At 43.7% G+C, this 24,626-nt stretch overlaps 2 protein-coding genes across 3 annotated transcripts; one reads left to right on the top strand and one right to left on the bottom strand.

Annotated features, from left to right (window-relative positions):
- The first annotated feature begins 699 nt into the window (after positions 1 to 699).
- Positions 700 to 10,047, top strand: NANS (N-acetylneuraminate synthase). 2 transcript variants are annotated; one of them, XM_041471301.1, is made up of 6 exons: positions 700 to 889; positions 2,262 to 2,477; positions 5,573 to 5,672; positions 5,923 to 6,077; positions 6,954 to 7,220; positions 7,786 to 8,265. In XM_041471301.1, exons 1-6 carry the CDS (start codon positions 758 to 760, stop codon positions 8,014 to 8,016), a joined length of 1,101 nt encoding a protein of 366 aa, XP_041327235.1. In that variant the 5' UTR covers positions 700 to 757; the 3' UTR covers positions 8,017 to 8,265. The 2 variants fall into 2 exon arrangements, with proteins under 2 accessions (XP_041327235.1, XP_041327242.1); XM_041471308.1 differs by lacking the exon at positions 7,786 to 8,265 and adding an exon at positions 8,300 to 10,047 and having other exon boundaries at positions 719 to 889.
- Positions 10,048 to 10,636: 589 nt separating this feature from the next.
- Positions 10,637 to 19,900, bottom strand: TRIM14 (tripartite motif containing 14). Its single transcript, XM_041471014.1, has 6 exons — positions 19,713 to 19,900; positions 16,308 to 16,403; positions 15,147 to 15,380; positions 13,961 to 14,123; positions 12,829 to 12,921; positions 10,637 to 11,757 (listed from the first exon to the last, which is right to left on the bottom strand). The coding sequence occupies exons 1-6, from the start codon at positions 19,893 to 19,895 to the stop codon at positions 11,222 to 11,224; spliced, it is 1,305 nt and encodes a 434-aa protein (XP_041326948.1). The 5' UTR covers positions 19,896 to 19,900; the 3' UTR covers positions 10,637 to 11,221.
- Between the last annotated feature and the right edge of the window lie 4,726 nt (positions 19,901 to 24,626).

Below are 24,626 nucleotides of genomic sequence, written 5' to 3'. Positions count from 1 at the left end.
ATTTTCAGTTCCATTAAAAACCTCACAGACAGGCCCAGAATGTCACAAGCATATCTGCATGTCAGAGAAGGATTTTGGAGTAAAATAACCTCAGAAGTGCCTTGGCCATTGCTTCACGTTTTACCATTTATTTCCATATATCATGGAAATTCTCTCTGAACCAAGTCTCTACACCTCCTGAAAGGAGGGCGTAGTGAGGTGGAGGTCGGTGTCTCCTGCCGGGCCCGCAGTGAGAGGACAAGAGGAAATGGCCTTACTGTGAGACAGGGGAGATTCAGATTAGGTATTAGAAGAAAAAAAAAAAAAAAAAAAAAAAAAAAAAAAGTCACTGTCACAGTGGTCAGGCACTGGAATGGGTTTCCCGGGAGGGATGGAGTCACCATCCCTGTTAGATTTTAAGGGTCTCTTGGGTGGTCCACCCAGATGGTGTGTTACCCGGGAAGCCGCTGCCGCGCGGCGCTGCCCGTGTCCCTGCGGGCACCGCCCCGCGGCGGGCGGCGGCCGGGAAGCGCTGAGGGCGCGGTGCCGCGGCGCCTCCTGCCGGCCGGGAGGTGGCCCTGGGGGAGGGATTGCCGATTGCCGCGCCTGGGAGAAGGCGCGGCCGGACCGGGAATGGCGGCGCCGATTGGTGCGGCTGGGAAGAGGCGCGGCGGGGCCGGGAATGGCGGCGCCGATTGGTGCGGCTGGGAAGAGGCGCGGCGGGGCCGGGAGCGGCGGCGCAGTCGCGGGCGGGCCGTGGGGCTGCCGCCATCTCGCCATGGCTCGCGAGTTCGAACTGTGCCCCGGGCGGCGCGTCGGCGGCGACCAGCCCTGCTTCATCATCGCCGAGATCGGGCAGAACCACCAGGGCGACCTGGACATCGCCAAGCGCATGATCCGCATGGTCAAGGTGCGCGCCGGGGGGAGGCGGGTGAGCGAGAGCGCCGGGGCGCGGCCTGGGTTTATTCCAAACACAGATTGTCTGCAGGGAGACCCTTGCATTTGACTTTGATGAAGGGTCTGGAGTGCTTGTCCAGTGAGGAGCGGCCGAGGGAGCTGTGGTTGTTCAGCCTGGAGAAAAGGAGGCTCAGGGGTGACATCACCACTCTCTACAACTTCCTGAGAGGAGCTTGTGGCCAGGTGGGGGTCGGCCTCTTCTGCCAGGCAGCCAGTGACAGGATGAGCTTGACGTGGCCTCAGGCTGTGCCACAGAGGTTAAGGCTGGACATCAGGAAGAATTTCTTCACAGAAAGGCCGAACAGATACCGGAATGGGTTGCCCGGGGAGGTGGTGGAGTCGCTGTCCGTGGAGGTGTTTAAGGAAAGACTGGACGTGGCACTTGGTGCTGTGGTCTGTTTGACAAGGTGGTATTCGGTCACCTCGACGACTCGATGATCTCAGAGGTCTTTTCCAACTAATTCATTCTGTGATCTCGTGTCATGGCTGCAGCCCCGCAGCTGGGGCATGAGCTTACAGGGAATTTAGGAAGTATCAGGCAACTGCTGAACCATCTCTAATGAACCTCCAGTTTGACTTGGTTGACATCAGCGCTTTATTGCAGTAAAACTTGTGTAAAACAGTAAGACAGCCAAACTGCTTTCAAATTTGATGTTATATGTATTAGGTAGAAAACCACACATCATCACAGCTCAGGGAATGGTGTATTCAGTTATGTGACTGGGGTGAAAGTGGAGACTGCTCTAATGAGAATTTGTCTTCACTGTGTGACTTCAAATGAATTATTTCATCAAATGAATTATTATTCCTGGAGGTGTTCAAGAGTGTCTGGTGCTAGTGATGTGATCTAGGGATAATTGTGGTGATGCCGGGTGGATGGTTAGACTGGATGGTCTTAAAAGTTTCTTCCAGCCTTGATGATTCTATGAATTTCAGATTCATACTCCTTGTTCTACAGAATCCTGTGTCCTTTTTTAATGTAACATTATCAGGGACTGCTAATCTGGGAGAAACACCACAGAAGTCAACTCTTCGAATATGCAACATGCATAGCTAAGTAGTTTGTATGTTTAATATGATTTCTCTGAACTGCTGCTCTGCTAAGTGTGCTTAGAAATAAAAGGGACTTAGAAATAAAAGGGTTCATGCATGTGTAGGTCCACAGTAGGAACACTCTGTGTTCATTACCCCTTCTGTGATTGCTGTGGTGATAATGTGAAAACTGCACAACAGATGAGCCCATCTCACTCACTCCTTGCATTCAGAGTTGGGCGAGTGCAGGTTCACTTGCATTTCCACTCAGTGTGCACCAGCTTGTTTTGCAGGACTGTGGAGCAGACTGTGCTAAGTTCCAGAAGAGTGAACTGGAGTACAAATTCAACAAGAAAGCCTTAGAAAGGCCCTACACCTCTAAACACTCCTGGGGAAAGACTTATGGGGAGCACAAGCGCCACTTGGAGTTCAGTCATGACCAATATAGAGAGCTAAAGAAGTATGCAGAGGAGATTGGCATTTTCTTCACAGCTTCTGGCATGGATGAGGTATGTAAGCCATACTGGAATGACAAGGGGAGTCTGGCTCTTGTGTCTGTTGGGTATTACTTTGGTGTGATAGTTCTTACAGAAAAAGAATATACGGACAATCAATTTGTAGCTGAGAGACCTAGAGTAATTTGCCAGTTCACCTGGGTCTCTACAATGGTTGGCTGAATGTTTTGGAGGACATGCCACATGTGTTGAGATACTTATGCACAGTAAGTAATACTAGGGACAAGGCTTCGTTTTGACCTTCATAAACAATTGAGACTCTGAGAGTGTAGATCAAGATTGCAATCAGACTGCTCTCCGTTGTTGTCTGGTATGTTGGTTGCAAGCATATCAAACTTCCTTCTGTTTTTAAACCAGATTCCTTTCTTGATCTAATCCCTATTATTTCCCTCTTTTGTTCCTCCTTCCTTGTTGTTTACTAGACACCTGTAGTGTTTCTAAGCATCAGAAGTGTTTATGCCCCTATTTCTGTTACTAATCTCATGAAGGGGCTCAGCACCTTGTCCTGTTACTGCTGAATCATTTACTGATTTTTGCCAGTGGGCTGTTGAACAGTCAGTCACCAGCTTCACAAATCCACGAAACTCCTGCTGCTGTTCCCTCTTAAGACATGTATATTTGTAGCTGTGGCATGCCACTTGCCTCAGACTAATGGAGTGACAGTATTAACAAATGCAACATACAGTTGATAGGTGTAAGCTGTAAAGGGCAAGTAACACTTGAACTTCAGTATAGATGAGAGACTACAGGTTCATTTTTCTTTGTGGCCTGGAAAATACAGAGACCCAAATGGAAAGAGACCCTACCAGAAGTAAGATAGCCACTCTTACATATGGCCAGCAGAGCAATGTCCCTGGCTTTCTGGAAGTAGACATATCCAGGATAGGACAAGGATGTGATTTACTTAATGTTTTCAGGCGATCTATTCAGTGTCTCACTCTTGCAATCAGAGACAATTCCTGCTATATCAGTGTTATTTTTTATCATTTTTTTTCCCTCTTCATCTGACGATAGACAGATATTTGTGTGTATATGGCAATAACTCAGTGCCATGGATTCAGAAATAGATCTGTGAAAAGAGAGTGTGGTGGTGTTTCTTTTACTGCTATCTTCACATCTAGAAGACCTGCTGAACAACATGCACTCCTTTAAGAAAGGAGTAAATGAACCCAGAGTCTTGGACTTCTGTATCTGGGATCTTAAAAGATCTGTGTGCCTTTGGGGAGAAAAAAACCCCCACATTCCTTCTTTGATGTCAAAACCTCTGGTTTCTAAAGGCTGTAGTGCAACACAGAACACCTTTTATAGGCAGCAGCTAAGATCACTTTCTCCTGCTTTTATCTCTTTTTCTTTGCTGTGCTCCTTTATATGTGGCTTTATCAGCTAATTAACAGAAGTGATACATGTTTGTTCCTTCTTTCTGAGCAGTAATTACATTACACAACTCCTTATATTTCTGGTGGCTTTTCTGCAGTACAGGGGTTTGGAACTTAAAATATTGCATAAATTGACATAAAAACTTTTTAAGAATACATTAACTTCTGAAAGTTTTTATACATTAACTTCTGTAAATTTAACATAATCTCTGGAAGTCCAGTTATGTCAAAGAGGTTAAATTGTGTGTTTAAGTATATGAGGAAATGATTTAAGTGATGTGTGAAATAAATAAAAAAGTCTATGAATAACTTCTTTATCTGTTCTGTTCCAGTGTGTACTGGAGACAAAGCAGGATCTCATTGAACCACTCCCTTTAATGTCATTCCTGTTATTTGAAATTACTTCCTGGTTCTTGATCTCTTAAGGAAGAGCTGCTAATTTTTAAGAGAAATTTACCTAATGAAGAGTGGCCTTAGATGCAAGGTCTACCTGTCATATTTAATTTTTTGCCATCTCCTGAGATAAGATCTGTACCTTTTTAATATTGTCTTTAAGCACAATACATCTGAATAAACTATATTAAATAGTGAATAGAGATATGTTACACATAACGGGTACAAGAAATTTAGTCGCCATCATAGTGATGGTAGAAAAATTAGATTGAATAAGATGTGATTATCTTCGTGGACATTAGCATTCTTTCTCTGGCATTAAGGAAACAAGGAAAGAGCTGAAGAAATTAAAATGTTTGTGGGTGATTGACAGGGGGCAAAGATTTCATTTTTTTCATTATTTTCCCCGGAGGTGAATGGAGGATTTAAATACCTCTTGCCTGTGATAGATTTGGAATTTAAATTTTCTTCCATTAAAGTGCTATTTTTTAAAAGGTCACTTACTGATGTAATACCTGTTTTTAGGAAGCCTCTAATAATTCTTGATTTGTCTTCAATATAGCACTCATATTTTTAGACAAAGGCAGAGTATAATTAGCATTTAAATAACCAGTTTTATAGTCTTTACTTTGGTATATTTTATTGTCTAGTATCTCTCCTAAAAGCAAACTAATTTTAGATTTCCCTTTTTGGGCACTTTTGGGTTTTTCTCCTGGTGCTTATTTAATATGCCCATACAAGTTTTCAGTATGATGAATCTATTCTGCTGTCTGTAGTTTTAAACACGCTGTGGCTTAATATTTCTGACCTGCAGGACAGGTGTGGCAGGAAAACTCTGTACATGCTTGTATTACATTTCTTCTTCAACAGGCAGACTTCCATCTGCAGGTAGTTGCTCTCTCTGGTAGTGTTTAAAGAAAGAGAAAAAAAAAAAAAAAAGCAAGAATGTTGTGATACACAGGTTCATTTTCAAGCTGAGGTGCAGCTCTCTTGTACTAAGCATCAGACTGTAAGCTGGTGAGACCAGAGACTGCCTTGAGACAGTGATCCCAGTCAAAACTTTGTATTAAAATAGAAGTATAAAAGAAGGGCATCATAATTATACTCCACCTGGAGCGAAATCAGAAACTAATATTATCAAGACAGCAAATGTTACTTCAGGAGCAGTGTTCTTTATGTGTATAATACCAACCTGTTTAATTAAGCTTGGAGTTTGCTCCAAGCAAGTGTTAAAGGGTTGTTTATTTCCAAGCACAGTAGTTCTTTATCCCTTGATCCAGCTGAAGTGGAGTGTTAAAACATGATTTCTTTTCCTTGTAGATGGCTGTGGAATTTCTACATGAACTGGATGTTCCATTTTTCAAAGTAGGGTCAGGAGATACAAATAATTTTCCATATTTGGAAAAGACTGCAAAGAAAGGTAAGCATTTTCTTTGAGCCATCTTGGTGAACCTCACAATTTCTCAGTAGCTCTGTTATTACATTTTTCCTCCAGTTGATTTTTGGGAAAAAATCTGAAATTTCTTTAAATTTCAGACTTCGAAAAAAAGGTTTACCTGGAGTTCTTTTCTAGTTTTACTGAATTAATTTACTTAAAAGAATTTAATTTAATCTTGGGTAGCTTTCTTGTAGACCTAGGACAAAACTTATGCATATTTTCTAATGGCTAGGTCGCCCAATGGTGATTTCCAGTGGGATGCAGTCGATGAACACAATGCATCAGGTTTATCAGATTGTGAAGCCCATAAATCCAAACTTCTGCTTCCTGCAGTGCACCAGCGCATATCCGCTTCAGCCAGAGGATGTCAATCTCCGTGTTATATCGGTGAGCAAGTAACCCAGGCATGCTGTGGGTAGGGTAGCAGAGAAGGGCTCTGTCCTTTTACTGAGATACACTTCCAGGTCTTGCGCTGGAATTTGCTTCTGAGAAGTTACAAGATGTATCACATTCCTCTAATGCACTCTGAAGTAAAAATATCCTCCTTTTTTAGGAGAATTCATCTTTGAGGAATATGATAAAGGATATTGCTGGAGTATTCACAGTTCAACAGAGGAAAACATAACATGGTTATCAGGTTAACCCTGAGCCATGTTCGACCCTACTATAGTTTCCTTCATTTGAAATGTTACTTGGATATGCCAAATAGTGATGTAAGAAAGTTTTCCCAAACTGGCCAGTGTTCAAGCACTATCTTAGATCTATGCACACGTAGTATATTATTTTTAATAGAGTGATACATGGCTGCACTTAAGTGCCTTTAGGATTTGGTGACTGTTCGCTATGTGTGGATTAAAAGGTTGCTTCAGATTTTAAGTACAATATTGAACAGATCTGTTTTGGATACAGATTAAGTTTAGCCAATCCACTAGGTTCTTGGATAAAAACATGATACTATTACTATTGCGTACACTGATACAGGCTTTGAAGACCTTGAATAGTAGAACTGAATTAAAAGGAGAAACATTATGTTGTAGAAAAGAACGTGCTTCCTTTTTCTTGTCAGTATTGGTAATACTAGTCAAATTTGGAATGTGATTGGTAATGCAGTGTGACTTGTTGAATTTAAAAGGTTGCATTTCTGCATAACCAACTGCTTGTTTTATGGCACAGTGTTTGTCCACTGCAGTTATCACTGTTAAATTTGCTTTGTTTTTGAAAATGCTATTTTGGTAATTCAGACCAACTCTATCATGATTCAAGGCATATCAGTCAGCTTTTCCTGATATTCCCATTGGCTATTCGGGGCATGAAACTGGCATAGCCATTTCAGTGGCAGCTGTTGCTATGGGTGCCAAAGTACTGGAACGCCACGTGACTCTTGACAAAACATGGAAAGGAAGTGACCACCAAGCATCTCTGGAGCCAAATGAACTGGCAGAGTTAGTGAAAGCCATCCGTACTGTGGAAAAAGCAATGGGTTCTCCAATCAAACAGCTCTTGCCCTGTGAAATGGCTTGCAATGAAAAGGTAACTTTTGATTTTGGTTTGTGTAAGCCTGCAACTAATTTAGACCTACAGCTAATAACTCTGTATTCAGAAAAATAGTTTGCAAATTGTTTATTGCAGTAGTGTTTCTGCCTCTTCACTTAGAAAATTTCACATTGCATAATGTTGGCAATTTTGATTATAATAGAGTTCTGTGTTTATCATCCAGTGCTTAACTAAGTTGAGTAACAGCATGGAATAATTTAGGTTGGAAAAGACCCATGAGGTCATTTAGTCCAGCCTAACACTGCCAAGTCCAGCCACTAATGTATGTTCCTAAGTGCCATGTCTGCACATTTTAAATAACTCTGGGGATCATGTCTCAACTGCTTCCATGTTCTAGACTGTTTGAGTGCTTGATCACCCTTTTAGAGAAGAAATTTTTCCTAATATCTAGTCTAACCCTCCCCTGGCACAGCTTGAGGCCATTTCCTCTTGTTCTGTCACTTGCTGCCTGGGAGAAGAGACCACTCCCCACCTGACTACAACCTCCTTTCATGGAGTTGTAGACAGTGATAAGGTCCCCTCTGAGCTTCCTTTTCTCCAGGCTAAACACCCCCAGCTCCCTCAGCCACTTCTCGGAGGACTTGTGCTCCGGACCTTTCACCAGCTTCGTGGCCCTTCTCTGGATTCACTCCAGCACTTCAATGTCCTTCTTGTAGTCAGGGGCCCAGAACTGGACATGGGATTCAAGGTGTGGCCTCACCAGTGCCAGGTACTTGGCAATACTAATAGGAATAACATCTCTATGGTTTTATATGAGCTGCTTTTACACTAAGCTAAAATACCAGTCATCCTAATCAGATTCCCTCCACTGTGATTTTAAAAAATTCCAGTGAGCCACTGTCCAGTTTCAGAAAACATCTGCATGTTCCTGGCAGCCTAGTTAGAGTGAGAGTAACCATGCTAAATTAATCTTATTTTGGAATAAGTAATGGAGAAGGCAGTTCTACGCAACCTGTTCTAAAATAACTGCAGAATATTTTTTATCCTTTAATGTTATACTAAGCTAGCAATGTATTTAACTTCAACATTGTTTTTTTTTTTCCTCCTCCCTGTAGCTGGGAAAGTCGGTAGTGGCAAAAGTGGCAATTCCTGAAGGTGCAATATTGACACTTGACATGCTGACGGTGAAGGTGGGAGAGCCAAAGGGATTTCCCCCAGAATGCATCTTTGATCTGGTGGGCCAGAAGGTTAAAAAAAATATTGAAGAAGATGAAACCATCACTGAGCAAGTAGTGGAAAATCATGTTAAAAAAGTGAAGTGCTAAACTAAAGCACTCCATTCCATGTTTCTGGATGTCCTACCATGTAACATGTTTGAGAATAGCAGCATGGTAGATAAGAAGAAAGGGGTGTAATTATGAGAGTGCAAAGAGGTTAGAATTTTCAGGTTCTCATTAGCAGGAAATTTCAGAAGCAAGGGGATATAAATTATGAAGATTTTATTAGAAACTGTATAGCATTGTGCCTAGGAAATGCCACGATCTTTTCTTCTCCATTTCACTCAACCTAGATTAATTTGGAGTTCTGCCAAATAAAAGACCACAGTCTGCTGCTTTCCAGCTTCCCTTTTCTGTTAAGAATACAGTAAATTATGAGAATTTTGTCTACACTTTGAATTGTTCTAGCCCTGTATCTTTTAATACTCCTCTCTTTTCTGCCATTTGCCTCACCCCTGTGATAGCAGGACTCTGGTTGGAGTTGAATACAGACAAGTGAAAGTTTACACCAAACAGAAAACTACAAATGCAAGCTGGATGGATTTTTTTTTTTTTTTAAGATGGAAGTCTTAAAAGTGTCATGATAAAGCAGTGGGTTGCAGGAATCTGTATTCTGTGGGAACATGGGCTTCTTGAGAAAGCTAAGTTCTCAACAGACAGTACCAGGAAAGGAAGCATAGGGATATTTAGAAAGGTCCCATTTAAGGGGCAAGAGAGCCTTTTGTGGACTGGAAGGCTAAAAGGCAAGCCAGAGAGATTGAGCAGGGAAGAAAAGTAGATCTGAGATGAATCAGTGGAAATAAATTTAACTTATGCTTCCGAAATTCTGAAAAGCATCTATTGCAAATTGAGTGAAGTCTGGAATATTAAGTCAATCCTGCAGAGCATTTGGATGCCTTTGTTGGACCTGGGGGACAACTTCTCAGGTAGGAAGCCAAATGCTGGTGAAGTTTGAGCAGTTTGGGTTTTTTTTCTGTACTAACCAGCAAATCCTCTACATTGGGATTTTTCTCCCAGCACTGGTGTGTGAGATGGCAGAGGCTGACTGCCTGACTACATCACACCATTATGCTTCAGCATGATGGTCAGAATATGATTTGTGTGGTCTGCTCTTGCATCCCAGCTTCTCACTTTTCAAGTGAGAAATGCAAAGCCACTCCTATCACCTGCTCCTTTTCCCTTTGACCAGAAGGGAGACGTATAGCAGCAGCTGCAAACCATTCTTTCTTCAACTACCTTGCTTAGCACAGAACTGCTTTGCAATAATTCATCTCCTTTTTTTTTCTGTGGTGGAATCATTTACTAGTGATGGTTACTTGGAACTTGCTACCTTGGTAAAGTATCTTGAATTTGGTGGTGAGTGGTTTTGTACCTGTAAACTGTTTACTTTCAAAATGTTTGTGCAATTCTGAGGAAACTGTATTCATATCTTTAAATGGGGAAGCAGAGGTTGAGTCATATACTTGACCAAATATGAGCTGTGACTGATGCAGTATGCTTGCCTTACATTAAAAAACTACTCAATTGTTAAAAGATTTTTTTTTTTTCATTTCAAATTTGAGAAGTAAATTTAAATTATAAAACAAGCTCTTGTTTCTGCATTTTAGTCTATGGTCAGACCTTGCCTTTGCCAGCACTGGAGATACAGGGCCTTTAGTATTTGAACACTCTAAGATTACCTGACCAGTTTCAAGTAGCAGTAGTTTTTCACTCTGGGCTGGTCCTGGAGACTGCTGTAAGCAAAAGCTCCAGAAATTTCCAGGACTTTAATTAATGTATTGGTGGGGAGAGAAATACCCGTATACGGAAACTTGCAAGCTGTGTCTCCTAGTTTTATTTGAACGTTGAAAATTGGACACAAAGACAAATAGGCCACAAATGCACCTCTGGCCTGGTGTTTTTATTGCACCTGTTAGCCCTGCAGACATTTCATCCTCTGTTAGGGATTGTACACAGCTTTTTCTCATGCTTCCACTCAACAGAAAGAATAGGGCCACGCATAAGTTCAGTTCAGAGTTTCTGTCACATACAAGACCAGCTAGTGACTATTAAATGTGGCCACAGAAGCTCCAGTTTCAGAAGGCACCTTTCCAAGAGTCAGTGGCAGACTTTGATTTTTCCAAGATGACACTTAAATATGAGCTAATTCACTTAGTGCATTTATTATCCAAATCTGACGTTGTCAATGATAACAATATGTAGTATATAATCTTGAAGCTTGAACCAAACTAAACCTGTTGCCATACACAACTGCAACCTCTCCAGGCCAATGAGAGGAGGGAGTTCATTTAAAAAAACTTCAAAAAGTGAATATCCATGTTCCAGTCTGTAATATGTTTCTTTCAACCTGACTTCTTCCATTTTGCGAGTTGAAAAATACGACATACAGCACTTCAGGTGGTACAGCAGCACCATTTATAAATCAAATCATCTTTCCCCATTGAAAAACACATACACATTAAAAAAATACAGTTAGTTTCCTTGAACTTACTGTTACAAGTTGAAAAAAGTACAACAATAGTACATACTGCACTTTGAGTGGTATATCAACATCATTTATACAAGTCAGGTGACATTCCCTCATTGAAAAAAAATACACATTAAAAATCACAGTTGGTTTTCCTAAATTTTTGTTACCTTCTAAAAGCATCATAATTACAACTTTGATACAATAGATATGAATTCATGCGGAATTGCTAATTGCTGAAGTGGCATTAGTAGAAAAAGCATGAAATAGTAGGCTTTATTTTGCTTTGTTTCTTACGTTAGTTTGCATGTTCTAATAGACCCTTCCCAGAGTCTCAGGGCTGGATAAACTGGTTCTGTGAACTTGCAGCAAAAGGTGTGCAAATGAGCCATGCCATCGCTAACATTGTAGAATGAAAGGATTCCTGCTTCATAATCTAGAAAAATGCCAATGCAATCAGGATCATCTTCTATCAGGATGGGGATTCTCTCTCCCTTGTGAAATGCCCAGTATTCAAAATCAAACTTCTTAAGGCACCAAGATGCTCTATTCCAGCCCAGTCGACAGGCTTCAGAGTCTCCTTTCCTGCCAATGGTAGGGTAGGCTGCACCAATCCACCATCCTGCTCCAGCACGAAGCAGGTCAACTTCCCAGTAATGGCTCCCAGAAAGGAATGCATCTCTGCTTAGCACTTGCCATAATTTATCAAATCTCTGGGGACTACAGGGGTAGAGTATTTTCCTCCAGCTACAGCTTACTTCAAGACGGTCATCTGACAATTTCAGTCTCGGGTGAATGCTGTCATATTCCCAGGTCGGTGATCTTGCATCTGCAGTAAAAGCCATAAACATACTTGCTGCATTTCTCATGACCCTTGGAAGAAGTCCAAGTTAAAAAACACCTACAGAGGAGCCCACAGTTGGAAGTGTCTCAGGACAGTCAGAAAGCCTGCAGTCCTAGGAACACAGGCTGGAGAAGGCATGCCAGGGGGGTCACAGCAGGGCGCTAACATTGCTGCCTCCACACCTTTGTGATCTGGGCCAGCCATTGTGGTGGGGACCTCAGCCACAGCACCAAGGTTGCTTTACATTTAGAGTTAGCCCACAGGTCCAAGGACACTGGGTCTGGAAAAGGCATACCAGTCTGAGCAAGGCAGGGCCCCAACATTGCTGACTCTATGTTAGGTAGGGATGGGAGGGAGCTAGCCACAGAGCCTACAGCTCCAGGGACACTGGGGCTGGAAAATGTATGCCAAGTGCATAAAGCAGTGAACCAAAACTGCTGACCCCACACCTTTCTAACCTAGGGCACCAATGTGATGGGCACCTCTGCCCCACCACTAAGCTGCCATTTGGGCTAAAGTCAGGATTCAGAGAGCCACAGAGCCTACAGCTCCAGAGACACTGCAAAAGGCGTGAGAAGGGAATCACAGCAGTGCACCAACACTGATGTCTCCACATATTTCTAATCTGGATCACTCATGGTGGTGGGATAAGGAGAAGCCATACACAGAAGAGTTACAGTCCTGTGGTCTGTTCAGGCTGGAGGAGACTAAAGGGAGACACTGCAGTTTACAACTTCCTTGTGAGGGGCAGAGAAGGGGCAGGCAGTGATCTCTTTCTCTGTGGTGACAATGACAGGACTCAAGGGAATGGCCTGAAAGTTCTGTGAAGCAAGGTTTAGATTAGATACTAGGAAAAGGTCCCCCAGAGGGTACTTGGGCACTGAACAGGCTCCCCAGGGAAGTGATCACAGCACCAACACCGACAGAGCTCAAGAAGCGCTTGGACAACGCTCTCAGATACATGGCTCTGTGCAGGCCCAGGAGTTGGACCCTAGTAATTTTTGTGGGTCCATTCCAGCTCAGGAGATTCTAGGACTCTAGCATAATCATACTTACGTTTTAAGAACAGCAATCGATCAACAGGAGTCTTGGTTTTCAGCACTGTCCCAGGCTCCTTCTTTGCAGTGGGATTGAGGCTACTGAAAACGTCTGGGCAAAGATGGAAAGGGACAGCTTAGGGAGTCTGCCAGTTTTTCAACAATCATTTTCCAACTTCATGGACAAACTATGTTACTGTTTCTGAGGAGGGCCTACTCACTCTGTATGCTTTCAGCGTTATGTTCTTTGAATAGCATGAGATGCTGGACTAGTGTTGTCACAGAAATACACAACTGAGCACAACACCAAGTAATCAGACCTGATTCCTTTAAAAGTAGCCCTTATCAGGTTAAAATAGTCAGGCAGCTGAAGATAGCTGCAGGTGCTTGCTGCAGAGCACCTGCACAATGCTCTCTAGCAGTCCTGCACACATCCTGCAGTGGTCTTTCAGATCAGATCTGACCATTTGCCCCAGCAACCTGCTACTGTCTTTTCGGTGACAATTCTCTGATAAGGGATTAAAAGGCAGCTGGGTGAAATGTGATGGCCAATGTTGCCTGACTACTCAAAGAGCAGCATTTTCCCATGGTTATTTAGCTTAGTGGCTCTGTGCCCCATAAGGAAAAACTCCTTGCCTTAATCATTCCAAAAGTCATTTAAGGATGGAATAACAGCTTAAAGACAAAAGGATTTCTAAATAGAATATGTCAGCTCAGCTTTACAGTACTAAAAATCACCAATTTTTTTCAGACTGAGGCAGATCACCAAGTACATCAAACAAAAAAAGCTTTCAAATTTTAGAGGTACCCCAATGCCAGAGCACTTACACCCAACTGTAAGTAACTGAGAGAATAGATGCATTCTATAGGTGTGATGGTCTACATTAAATACCTGATGGAACTGGGAGGAAAAAAAAAAACAGCAGACAAACTAAAGATCATTTCCAGAGTTGGAAGAGAAACCTCTTACGTTCCTAAATCACTGCTGCTATAACAGCATTACATCTGTGCTGTCAGAAAGCAGTACCCATGCCTGAAACACTGTTGTTTCTCCAGATGATTTGGTAAAAAGTCGTTTTCTTACTTAAAAAGCACACTTTCTTTACAAAGAGAGCAGAGGAAAGCAAAATTAAGAGCACTCTCCCAGGTACCTTCTTTAAGCCGGGCTTCCAATGGTTTCTGTAGAATGGACTGAAGAGCTCTGATGAAGTGTTTATAATGGTTAAGTAAGTGTTCAAACGAGAGCGGTATTGGATGCCACTTTTCTAATGGGTGCCTGGATTCCTTAATTTCCTTCTCAATTTCTGTGTACTTCTGAGGGCAGAAAGCCAAACACTACAATTAGCATAAACTATTACATGAAAGGACTCTTCCGTCCCAGGTCCCATACACCACAGAGCAAGGACAGCTCCAACACTATGGGCCATAACAGGCAAACTTTGCTGACATCAGCCTGCCCTTTAGCTCATTCATCTGCCCATTATCTCCTCCTGCCAGTGGAGCCACCTCAGACATGGAGAACCCAACAGCCATGGTTAAAGAGATCCCTCCAGGATGGAAATGAGTTTAGCCTGGCCAGGACCCTTTGTGGGAAATCCCATCAATGGCAACATCAAACTATTAAGTTTTAAAAACAATCTGAAGAATAAAATCCAACCTCCCCACAAGAAAATCTCCACAAAATCACAAAGAGCAGCTCCTGTGTGTAGGTGTGTTGCTAGCACACACAGCAGAATGCCAGGGCTATATCACAGCCATGGAAACTCCAGTCTGACACATTGCAAGGATGCAAAAATGCTCCAGAAGCATCATCCTGTAAGAAACTGCATCTTTTGTCTTGTGTCAGGGCATAAGCACATGGCAACACAATCTTTCCATGGAAGGTGGAGATCATCATCTGTAGGCAAAAAGAACAGCATTGCTCCCTCCAGTGAAGTGGAAGCTTATGGTGATTAGAATTTCTTGCAATTAAGGAAATTACAAATTTTAATTTCCCTCCTGAGGTCTGGCTTTTCTCATATCTTCATATTACATTGGACAAGGAAAGACTTGATACAGCATTTGTCTTCAAGATTAAGAGACACATATCTGTCTTTTCCATCTATGCTAAAAATGAACATGGATTTCATACAGACCTGAAATCAATGTCATAGCAGGAAGACCTAATAGCTCAAAAATCAGGAACCAAATTTGTTCACCAAAACACCAACACCAAATAAATTAAAAAGCACTTAGGAAGATGCTGCTTACATGCAGAAGGATCTATAGAAGACATCACTAGAGAAATTTACCAAGGACTGTCAGGGTAAGAGGTAAAAAGAGACCATACAATACCACCTCCAGCAAATGAATAGGATCACTGTCCTGTTGTATTTGTCTGATTCGATGTGTGAAGGTCTCGAGGGCTTCAAGTTGTTCTTGACAGGACCTCAAATGCTGATCATGTGTTCCCAGGGCTTGCTGAGTCTTTTCATCAATGAAGATTTTTGCCAGACTCTCTTCTTCCCGAAGAAGTAACTGAAGCTCAGTCACTTTTTCTGACAGCTGCCGTTTGATCATGTCAGCATGTGCCTATGCATAAAGCAGAAGAATGTCTCCCCCCTTGCTGAACAGACCATAAACATTTCAGACGTTTCTCTTTCAGGCTTTCAGTGCTATGTTTTGGTTGAATTTTACTGATTTTCTCTATCTCTTCAGAAACATGTCTCTACCCCTTAAGAGAGCACAGACAAGATCTACCTGCTGATGTCTGGGTGGAAAAGAGTGAGGGAAGATTCCAAGATGCCTATTTCTGTCAAAAAATCTTCCAGTTTTCAGCTGGAATTAACAGGGTACCAATTGCAACAAGAAGCAGACCTTGTCCTTCAGTAGCAAGACTTCGACTGCTTTTAAAGCAAGCTAGAGACAAGTAACTGGTAGGAAGAGAAAGCCTCCAAAAGAAAGTGGCATCAGACAAAGTCTCTAAAGCCCCCTCAAGCTCTTACTGACATTTCTGTGACAGAACTGCCTAGCAATGTTCCTTAGAGCAGAAGTAATTTCATGCTCTGTAAATGAGGTGAAGCTTAGCATACATTCCCATTCTTTAGACAGAATCAACAGAACTGTTCTTGTGTTTACCCAATTCTGAATCCAGAAAATTCAATAATGCAGTTCAGTGCATATCATACAAGTTCAGTGCATATCATACAAGATACATACGTGTAGCCAGAATAACATAGGCAGCTGGGGCTATCTACCATTCCTCTGCATAAAAATTTCACCCTTGGTCTTCCAGAGATGTTCAGCTGATCAATGAATGAGGACCAGGTCTTTGGAGACTCTCCCTCTTCCCTCTCTTTGGTAGTGTAATATATTGTGATGAATACAGCGAATACACTCTTCTCCTGAGAAGTGGAGTAGCCACCCAATAGGTGGCTGGGTCTTTGCATAGCTACAGAGAAAACAAAACATCTCTCCCTGGAAAATAACCATCCAGTGGAGAACGAAACCATACTTTACCTTCACATCATTTACAGCCTGCTCTATGCTCCTTCTGTTGCCATCTTCTTCCTCTTTTCTCTCTTCTAGATTCTTCAAGCACAATGCCATGAGTTCCTATACAACAGTGAAACAAAATAAAACATTGTTTCATAACAACATCTGTAGAAACCAGAAACAACTATCCAGTTTGATTTCTGTATAGGGGGGTACTGAAATACTCTGTTTCAGAATCAGAATATTCTGAATTGGAAGGTGAAACTCTTAAATGAATGGCTTTTTATGAAGCTCATTAAGGCCAGTATAGTGATGAACCATTAGGATTTCTGCATTTCACCTGGTGGTTATACTGGTAAGGTTTGGACAGCTGGGCAAATTAGCACCGCCTTCTAAAGGCACAGGGAAACCCAACGTGAAAAACACATATTCGTCTTTAAATCTAAGGTGCTCTGTATTTCAATTACATGCTAATGCATTTAGCAGCTGAAGAGCAACTAAGTACTTTTATTTAGAGGATAAGTGGAAGGCTCCATTTAGACTAAAGATCCAGTGAATGCTCAGAATGCTTCCTAGTGTACAAATGACCAATCAGATACCCCACTACTGCCACAGTGATGCTGTAGTCTGAATGTCTGCAACAGCTAATCGTGTCAGATGGCTGGTAATCAGTCACAGTATCTGTGACACTTTGCAAATTATGGTGTGACCAGCATAATCAATGTCTGCTTGTATCTTGCTCCAGTCTCTCACCTGCTGCCCTCTAAAATTTGCTGCCCTCTGCCCAGCAGGTTGAACAGTCTTGGTGTGCCTGCTAATGCATTTTTGTCACTAGAACATGAAGGATACAGGTAATGCTGCCCCACGCTCTCAGGCCCTCAGTAAATACCAAGTAAGATAGCACCAGCTGTAGCTGCTATCAGTGTCCTCTTCTGCAGCTGAGACCCAGTCAAGAACACCTGCATGTACACGTACCAGGTCACTGCAACAGCCCCAGCAGCAGCTCAGCATTTAAACTCTGCAGCATGGACAAACAGAGCATGAATTGTTGCTTCGTGAGCAACGGTTTGCATTTCTGACATGTCTCCTTAGAAAACACATGCAGTTAGTCATTTAAGTATGACAGGGTCAGAAGCAAATGGGCTCCCAGCAAAAGCCAGAGACTCTGCATATGGAAGGCCCTTGGCACAGATACATCCATGCAAGCAGGTAAATGTTCTGGCATAGAGCAAGATACTCACGCTACTGATTCCAGCCACAGTTTTCTAGACTTGTCCCTGAAGAACCAGAAGAGTTCTACACCACTAGAAAATTCAGGAATTCTACCAGGTACCAGCCTTCCTTAGTTTATTTTGTGGCCTAGACCTCATTCCTTTCCTCAAAGACTGACAAAGACCACAGAGAAAAACCCAATCTTCCTTCTTTGCTAGGAACACACATCACTTTGTGCACGCACACAGTGACCATATGCAAACACTTATATGAATCCCAAGCATTTCTGGTTAAGCACTACTTTCTTTACAGAGGTACAAAAAAGAGCTGCTTCCTATCAACTGAAGACTGTGCCAGCAACCCATGTCATTCACCCTGAGGAATCGACTCTGAAAATCTTCCTTTAGGGATTGCCGGGATGCTTTAACTCATTCAAGTGAAAACACTGTAAAAGCAAGGATTTCTGAGTGACACTCAGAGGTCCAGTCAAGCTCACAGGACACATATCAAGTGCAAAGAATGCTGATCCTGTGTGCTGCGTTCAGGAGCACAGGGAATCCTTTTCGATGATTTTCAACAATCTCTGCTCCAGGGATGAAGCAGCTGATGGATCTCTCACAATGGTTTTTATGTCTTAGCACTCACAGCTAGGATTTGCTGAAAGAGCTGTGGAAGATTCTCAGTGCAAGAAATGCTGCCTCGCTGATATCACACCACAAGGGCTGTACTGAGTAACTGCTCACACCAAATAAAATTACTAATTAAAATACCACCTCTTAGGCTAAAATTATTGATAAGTTTGTGCCTAAATTCTGTGCAGCCCTAAGCCAGTAGATGTCAGCAGATACCTCCTAGGGACAGAGTTCAAGTTTCTACCCCGTTCACTTCCTGATTTGGCAGAGACAAGTCTTTATCAACAACACGTGCTCCCCTCTGTGCATCAGACACCCAGGGAAGCAGCATAGTTTGCAGATCTGTGCATTTTACTTTGCCTCAGATCAGGCTGCCACTGCACAGTATGTGCACACCCACCCGCTGCCACCCTGTTGTGAAGGGAACGCAAACACGATAGTGAGTTCCCACCTGCAGGCGGGAACTCACTTCGGGTGAAAGCACACCAACAGGCAGGTGCAGTGCTCTGCCCTGCTCACACGTCTTAAATAGTTTTACCTTTGTGCTGCTGTTTTTGGCAGCCTAGTGTACAGCCCTCTGCCCTTGTAATGCTCTGTAACACGAAGTGCAATAAAACACTCCAAGAGTTTATCATGACCTGTGTACCGGCTCACAATCTGTGTGAACTTCCAAGCAGGAAGTTCTGGAGGAACTGTTTCTTCCTAGTGTTTTCTGCAGGAAACGTCCTGGTAGCACTCCTATATCACACAAGAAGTGGGAAGAAACTTTCTGAAGTTTCTCAATCCATGCATTTTCTTGGTTTTAGTGTTTCTCTTCCCCTGTCCCATTGGGCACAGAAGGGGAATAAGCAGGCAGCTGTGTTGTGCTTAGCTGCCTACTGGGGTTAACCCACAACATCCCAGAGGAGTTATCAGAGAATTGTGCATGGGCAGTCATTGTGATCTAACCAGCTACAATGGTGGGGCCAGGGGGTAAACAGAAATCACCTTTCCCCTTCCCCTGAGGCAGCTATGTTTCGGTCAAAGGTTCTTGTAGCCTGTCAATAAAAACAAATTTCCTGGGACAGCCACACTCCTCTGATTCCACATACAAGGTCTGAGGATAAAATGCTGCTGCATGTGACCTAACAGTGAAAGTCACTTCCTCCTTGCCCCTTGATTTATACACCTGTTTTGTGGACGCTTGGGTGTGACTGAATGACTCTTCCTTTCATACACGACCCACATCCTTGTGCAGTGGCATCAGGCTGACCCTGTCTGCATGGGGTCTACAAAGCACTTGTTGAAGTACAGAAAGTACAGAAACTTTGTTCTTAGTTAACACAGTCTACAATCCTTGACTCCACAAGGTGTTGACAAGGCAAGCAAAGCAAGGCTAAAGGCTGAAGATCGGCTTAGTACAGTGGCACTATCACTCAAAGATGCCACCATCACACTCTAGCCAAAGAGAACCCAGCGGCACACGTTGCAGAAACGAGGGGGTGACCGGCAAGGCATGAAATCAGGAAGCTCTTGTCTCAGCTCCCGGTTTTACCCCCTCTCCGCGGCACAGCGGCCGCGGGCCGGCGGGGCTCCCGGCACTCACCTGCGTGCGGCGGACGGCCTGCGGCAGGAGGCAGGCGCGGTGCCCGCGGTGCGCGCCCAGCGCCGGGCACAGGGCGCACACGCAGCACCCGCAGTCCTCGCAGAACAGCTCCAGCGGCCGCCCGGCGTGGGCCGCGCACAGCCGCGCCCCCGGCGCTGCGGCCCGCGGCTCCCCCTGCGCCATGCCGCGGGCGGCCGGGAGCGTGGGGAACGCAAGCATGCGGAGCCGGCAGGCGAGGGAGAGGCGGATACGGGGCAGGCGGGGCAGGGACAGGCGGATGCGGGGCCGGCGTGTGGAGGGTGTGCGGCCCGCCCTTCGGGCAGGCGAGCCGTGGCCATGGCTGTGGCCGTGGCCATGGCTGTGGCCGTGCTGTGGCCGTGGCCGTGCTGTGGCCGTGGCCGTGGCCGTGCTGTGGCCGTGGCCGTGCTGTGGCTGTGGCCGTGCTGTGGCCGTGGCCGTGGCCGTGCTGTGGCCGTGGCCGTGCTGTGGCTGTGGCCGTGGCCGTGCTGTGGCTGTGGCCGTGCTGTGGCTGTGGCCGTGCTGTGGCCGTGGCCGTGGCCGTGGCTGTGGCCGTGCTGTGGCTGTGGCCGTGCTGTGGCCGTGGCCGTGGCCGTGGCTGTGGCCGTGGCTGTGGCCGTGCTGTGGCCGTGCCTCTTGCCCTGCTCAGTGGCCGCCGCAGCGGGGCTGTCGGGCCGCCCGTACGGGCAGGAGCTGTGCCCTGGAGCGGGAGAGCCGGTGCCCCGGGAGCCGCCTCCGTCTGGGGCCCAGGTTGGAAAAGGGACTAATTTGTGGAATTTCAGCGGCGTCGGTGTGGGGTGGGCTTCAGTCTCGTGGCTGAGCTAAACACTTACCTGATACAAAAATGTGGGGAAAAGTTGTCTTCAGGGTATGTTCTGTCACTTTCTGCTTTTCGATTAGAATTTTGTGCTCTGAATGGTCTCGTTTATAGAAAACAAAGTAGAATGCTCATGCTCTTACAGAGTTTGCACGCTTACTTTCATTGGCCGTAACTCTTACCTACATTCAACCAAATTCATAGTAGTTTTTTAATATGTTCTTCCTGTGAATAAAAGCAATACAGAATAGTGCATACACACACAAGATGTGAAAAAATAGGAAGATATTTAAAAACCAAGCATTTTGGTGCAATATGTGGAAGTCAGAATATGTATTAGTACATAAGAATGTGGAGTACTGGGGAACAAGGGCAGTCTTGCTGAAATTCATGCATCAGGAAGAATTTCATGCCTGCAAAGACACTGCTAACATAACCAACGATTTAGAAACTGCCTTTTGTACATACAAAAGTTTTTTTTCTTGGAAAGTGTTTCATAAAGACCCCAGGCTACAGTCGTGGAATCTTGGGGATCATTATGGGTATCTGTAGATTGTTTGCTCTTGTTCTACACACACAAAGAAAAGTGCTAATGCCTGTTTTATTAAAATAAGAGTTTCACATCCTCTTTGGTGCAGTTTCACCCACTCCAATGCTTGACCATCCTCAGAAAGAAAGGTTTTCCTACTGTCAATCAACATTTTTCTCATTACAGCTGGAGCCATGTTGTTTCACTATGCCTTTCCAAGGAGAGTTTTAATTTCTTCTTCTCAATCTGCGCCCATACAGGAGTTGTAGACAGTGCTGAGTTCTCTGACAGAGGCTGAACAATTCCAGTTCTTTGCCTGTGTGTTTTGAAATGCTAAGCTTCAGTTCCACTACTGTGTTTGCAGCTTCTGCAGGAGGGTTTGCCTGATGGAGTCTGTGTGTGCCCTGTCCAGAGGAACGTGTGTGTTAAGCAAACATTCCCATGTGACCATTCAGGAGCATTCTGTCAGCCACACCACCAGAGACTGTAACTGCTGGGACTGGAGACCCTTCTCAAGGGTCTCTCCAATGAGCCAAAGGGCTGCCTGACTCCTACACACCCTGCACTCACACAATCAGACAAGGCTTCCTCAACAGTTCAGCCCCAGGCTTCCAGCAGCAGAATCTCAGACCTCTGGATCCCTGAAGAGATTTATTTATGGTTTGCTAACAGAGTAACAGCTCCAGCTGGTGCCTCAAGTAGGAATCCTGAACAAAAGATTACCTGGACTTTTACACCCTCACAAAGTGTGGGGTCTTCCTGCTGTGTCCTTGGCTCCTGCAGCGCCTCAGTGTCTGGTCACCTGCCTGGGTCACAGCCCCTGTGCCAAACGTTGGCAATTCCTGACCTCTTGCCTCAGGCTCCCAGCCAGAGCTCAACCTGCAGCTCCCACTGCAGCTGCACCCCGAGCTACCTGCACAGAATGTTCGTCCCTTTGTTTGGATTGAGCATATCTGCTAATATATTAAAAGGGAAAAAGAAAGCTTTCACAGCATTTTACACTGCCCTTTCTTACAACATTATTACAAGTAACAGAATTAAGGCTAACATTGTCATAGGGTAGAAATTATTATCAAGAAAGATCATGAAAGATTATTCAAACTCATTTATTGTCCACCTTGTTAATCATTCACTACTTGTTGGATATGAGTGTATCCAGTTTTCCTAACACAAGTTTTTAACAGCAAAATAGGAACACAGAAAGGCAGCATATGGTCCCTCCCATTTAGATTCTAATTTGACTTTTTTGGGAGAATATCTTGCTTAGCACTACATCTGCAGGTTGTGTATCATTTACTTCTATTTCAAGCAGGCTGGGCTGATACTATTGTGCATACTTTCTCCATTCCTCAAACCCTTTCTGTATTTTATGTATTAAATACTGGGTCAGGCATTCTTTTCCTTCCAGAAGGTTGGTCTCAGCTGGAATATAAGTTCCTGACGTAGCTGAGTTTCCAAAGAAACTTTCTGCCAGTGCTACGGGTTGTGATGGAACATTCCAAACATTCCACAGCGCCACATTTAAGGTTTGTGGCCATTTCAGATAAGTTCACGTGCATATTTTTGTGTCCTGTTCATCCCCTCTACTTGTCCTGAAGATTGTGGGTGATACAGTTAGATGTAATTTTCTCTGTATTCTCAAGGACTTATACAACTGATTGTTTACATTAGCTGTAAAATGAGCACCCCTGTCTGATTCAATAGACTCTGTAGAACCCTGTATCTAGGTTTAACTTTTTTAAGCCAAGGCCTTTTGTGCTCCTCTTGTGCCAGTCCCTTTTGTTGAAAAGGCTTCTGCCCAGCCTGATAGCTGATCTGCTATCACTGGCAAATGCTTACACGCTGCCATAGGTGTCCACAGAGTCTATCTGTAGTCACTGAAAAGGGAAGTAGGCTCATAGTTAGTCATCCTGTCTCTGAGCTTGGTCTGATACTTGAGAACTTCTAGTAGGCTGGGAAGCTGTTTGTGATCCTTCTTGCAGTGGCATAAATTCCTGGTGCTGCAGGGTTTTTTATTTCTTTTTTTTTTTTTTTGATTTGGCTAGCTGTTGCCTCTGCCTCTCCACCTACTTCATTGTGAAACCTTCTAACCACACAGATTAAATATCTCTTTGGAAGAGTTGGCTTCCCCTCTGTGGACCGCATTCCATCATAATCTTGTGTCGCCTCCCACTTGTCCCACTGTTTCTTTTCTTCTCTTGAGCAGTCCTTCTCATACATGGTCTTAGGGTCTCTCAAATTTGGCCATTCACTCTGGCCAACCAGAGCCACAACAGCACGTTCTCTCATCAGGTAGAGGCATTAGGCTCACTGGATTCAAGGTGTTACATCTTTTTAATATTATCTGTCATTGTGAAGATCAGCTCATATCTATGTGCCCATTGCAGTGTTAGTGCTTGGGCTGCAGACTGTCATCAGTATCTCTACATCATGTGGGATATGAACTGTTTCAGGATAAGGGGAACAACTAATTTCTAGTAATTTTGCTGTTGTTGCCACTGACTTAGGCTGGTGCTCCTGCTGCAAGTGAAGCTAATTTAATGAGTAATATGCAAATGGTCTCCGATGGGGTCCTAAATTATGCTTTACCACTCCACTGGTTATTCCTTTACATTCATGTGCATACAGATTGAAGGGTTTTGTATAACCTAGGAGCCCAAGACCAGGAGCAGACACTAGAGCTCCTTTTATTGCTGTGTAAGCTTATTCTTTCTGCAGGTCCTATGCAATAGACTTTATGTCATTGTTCTTGCTTTCCTCAGTCAGAGGCTCAGTCAATTCCTGTACTGCAGGAATCTATGGCAAACAAAATCCCACAGCTCTGAGCAAACCTGGTACATGCTTTTTGTGACTGGATGTGGGAACCTAATTATGGTCTCTATTCTTTTTGGACCTGTTGTTCATCATCCCTTTACAATGTAAAGCGTAAATATTTAACTTCTTCTCTGGCATAGCTGAAGTTTGGATGGAGGTGCAAGCTGTTCCCTCTTTTGGCAATACATAAATGCATACTGTCTAATATATAAACACTCTTGTTACAATTAGCCAGTGACAGATCATCTACATATTGTGCAAGAACCAATATGCCCAGTAATTTTATACCTTCTTTGCAGTGCATTAAGTGCCAAAATTCTCTGCAGATTCAATGGGTTTAACCTTCTATATCCTGAAGACCGTAACAGAACTTTCAAGCATTTTCATGTTTACAAGGTTGGTTTTTTTTTAAATATACACAGAATTATCACCATTACAAGTAAGTACTAGTCCAGAGGAAGTCTCATATATGTACAAAAAACAAAGCACTGTTTCCAGCTGACCTAAACTTTCTGGAGAACCTGCTCTTGGTATTTCAAGTTTACACCACAAAAATAAATTCAAATAGTTACAGCAACACACAGTTTGAAGATGAACACTTCTCTATATGCAGATCTCCCTGAATCCCCCATTTTGAAGAGACACCATGTACACATAATAGCAACAGAGGGTAAACTATTATTATATGGTGTTTTGTGCGATCTCCAAAGTCATGCTCTGTCTGTGCAGGAATTGC

The sequence above is a fragment of the Pyrgilauda ruficollis genome, unplaced genomic scaffold, assembly GCF_017590135.1.
Source record: "Pyrgilauda ruficollis isolate IOZ18807 unplaced genomic scaffold, ASM1759013v1 scaffold106, whole genome shotgun sequence".
Classification (NCBI taxonomy): Eukaryota; Metazoa; Chordata; class Aves; order Passeriformes; family Passeridae; genus Pyrgilauda; species Pyrgilauda ruficollis.
Note: the sequence above shows the minus strand (reverse complement) of the source record. Positions and strands in the feature narration are given on the sequence as shown.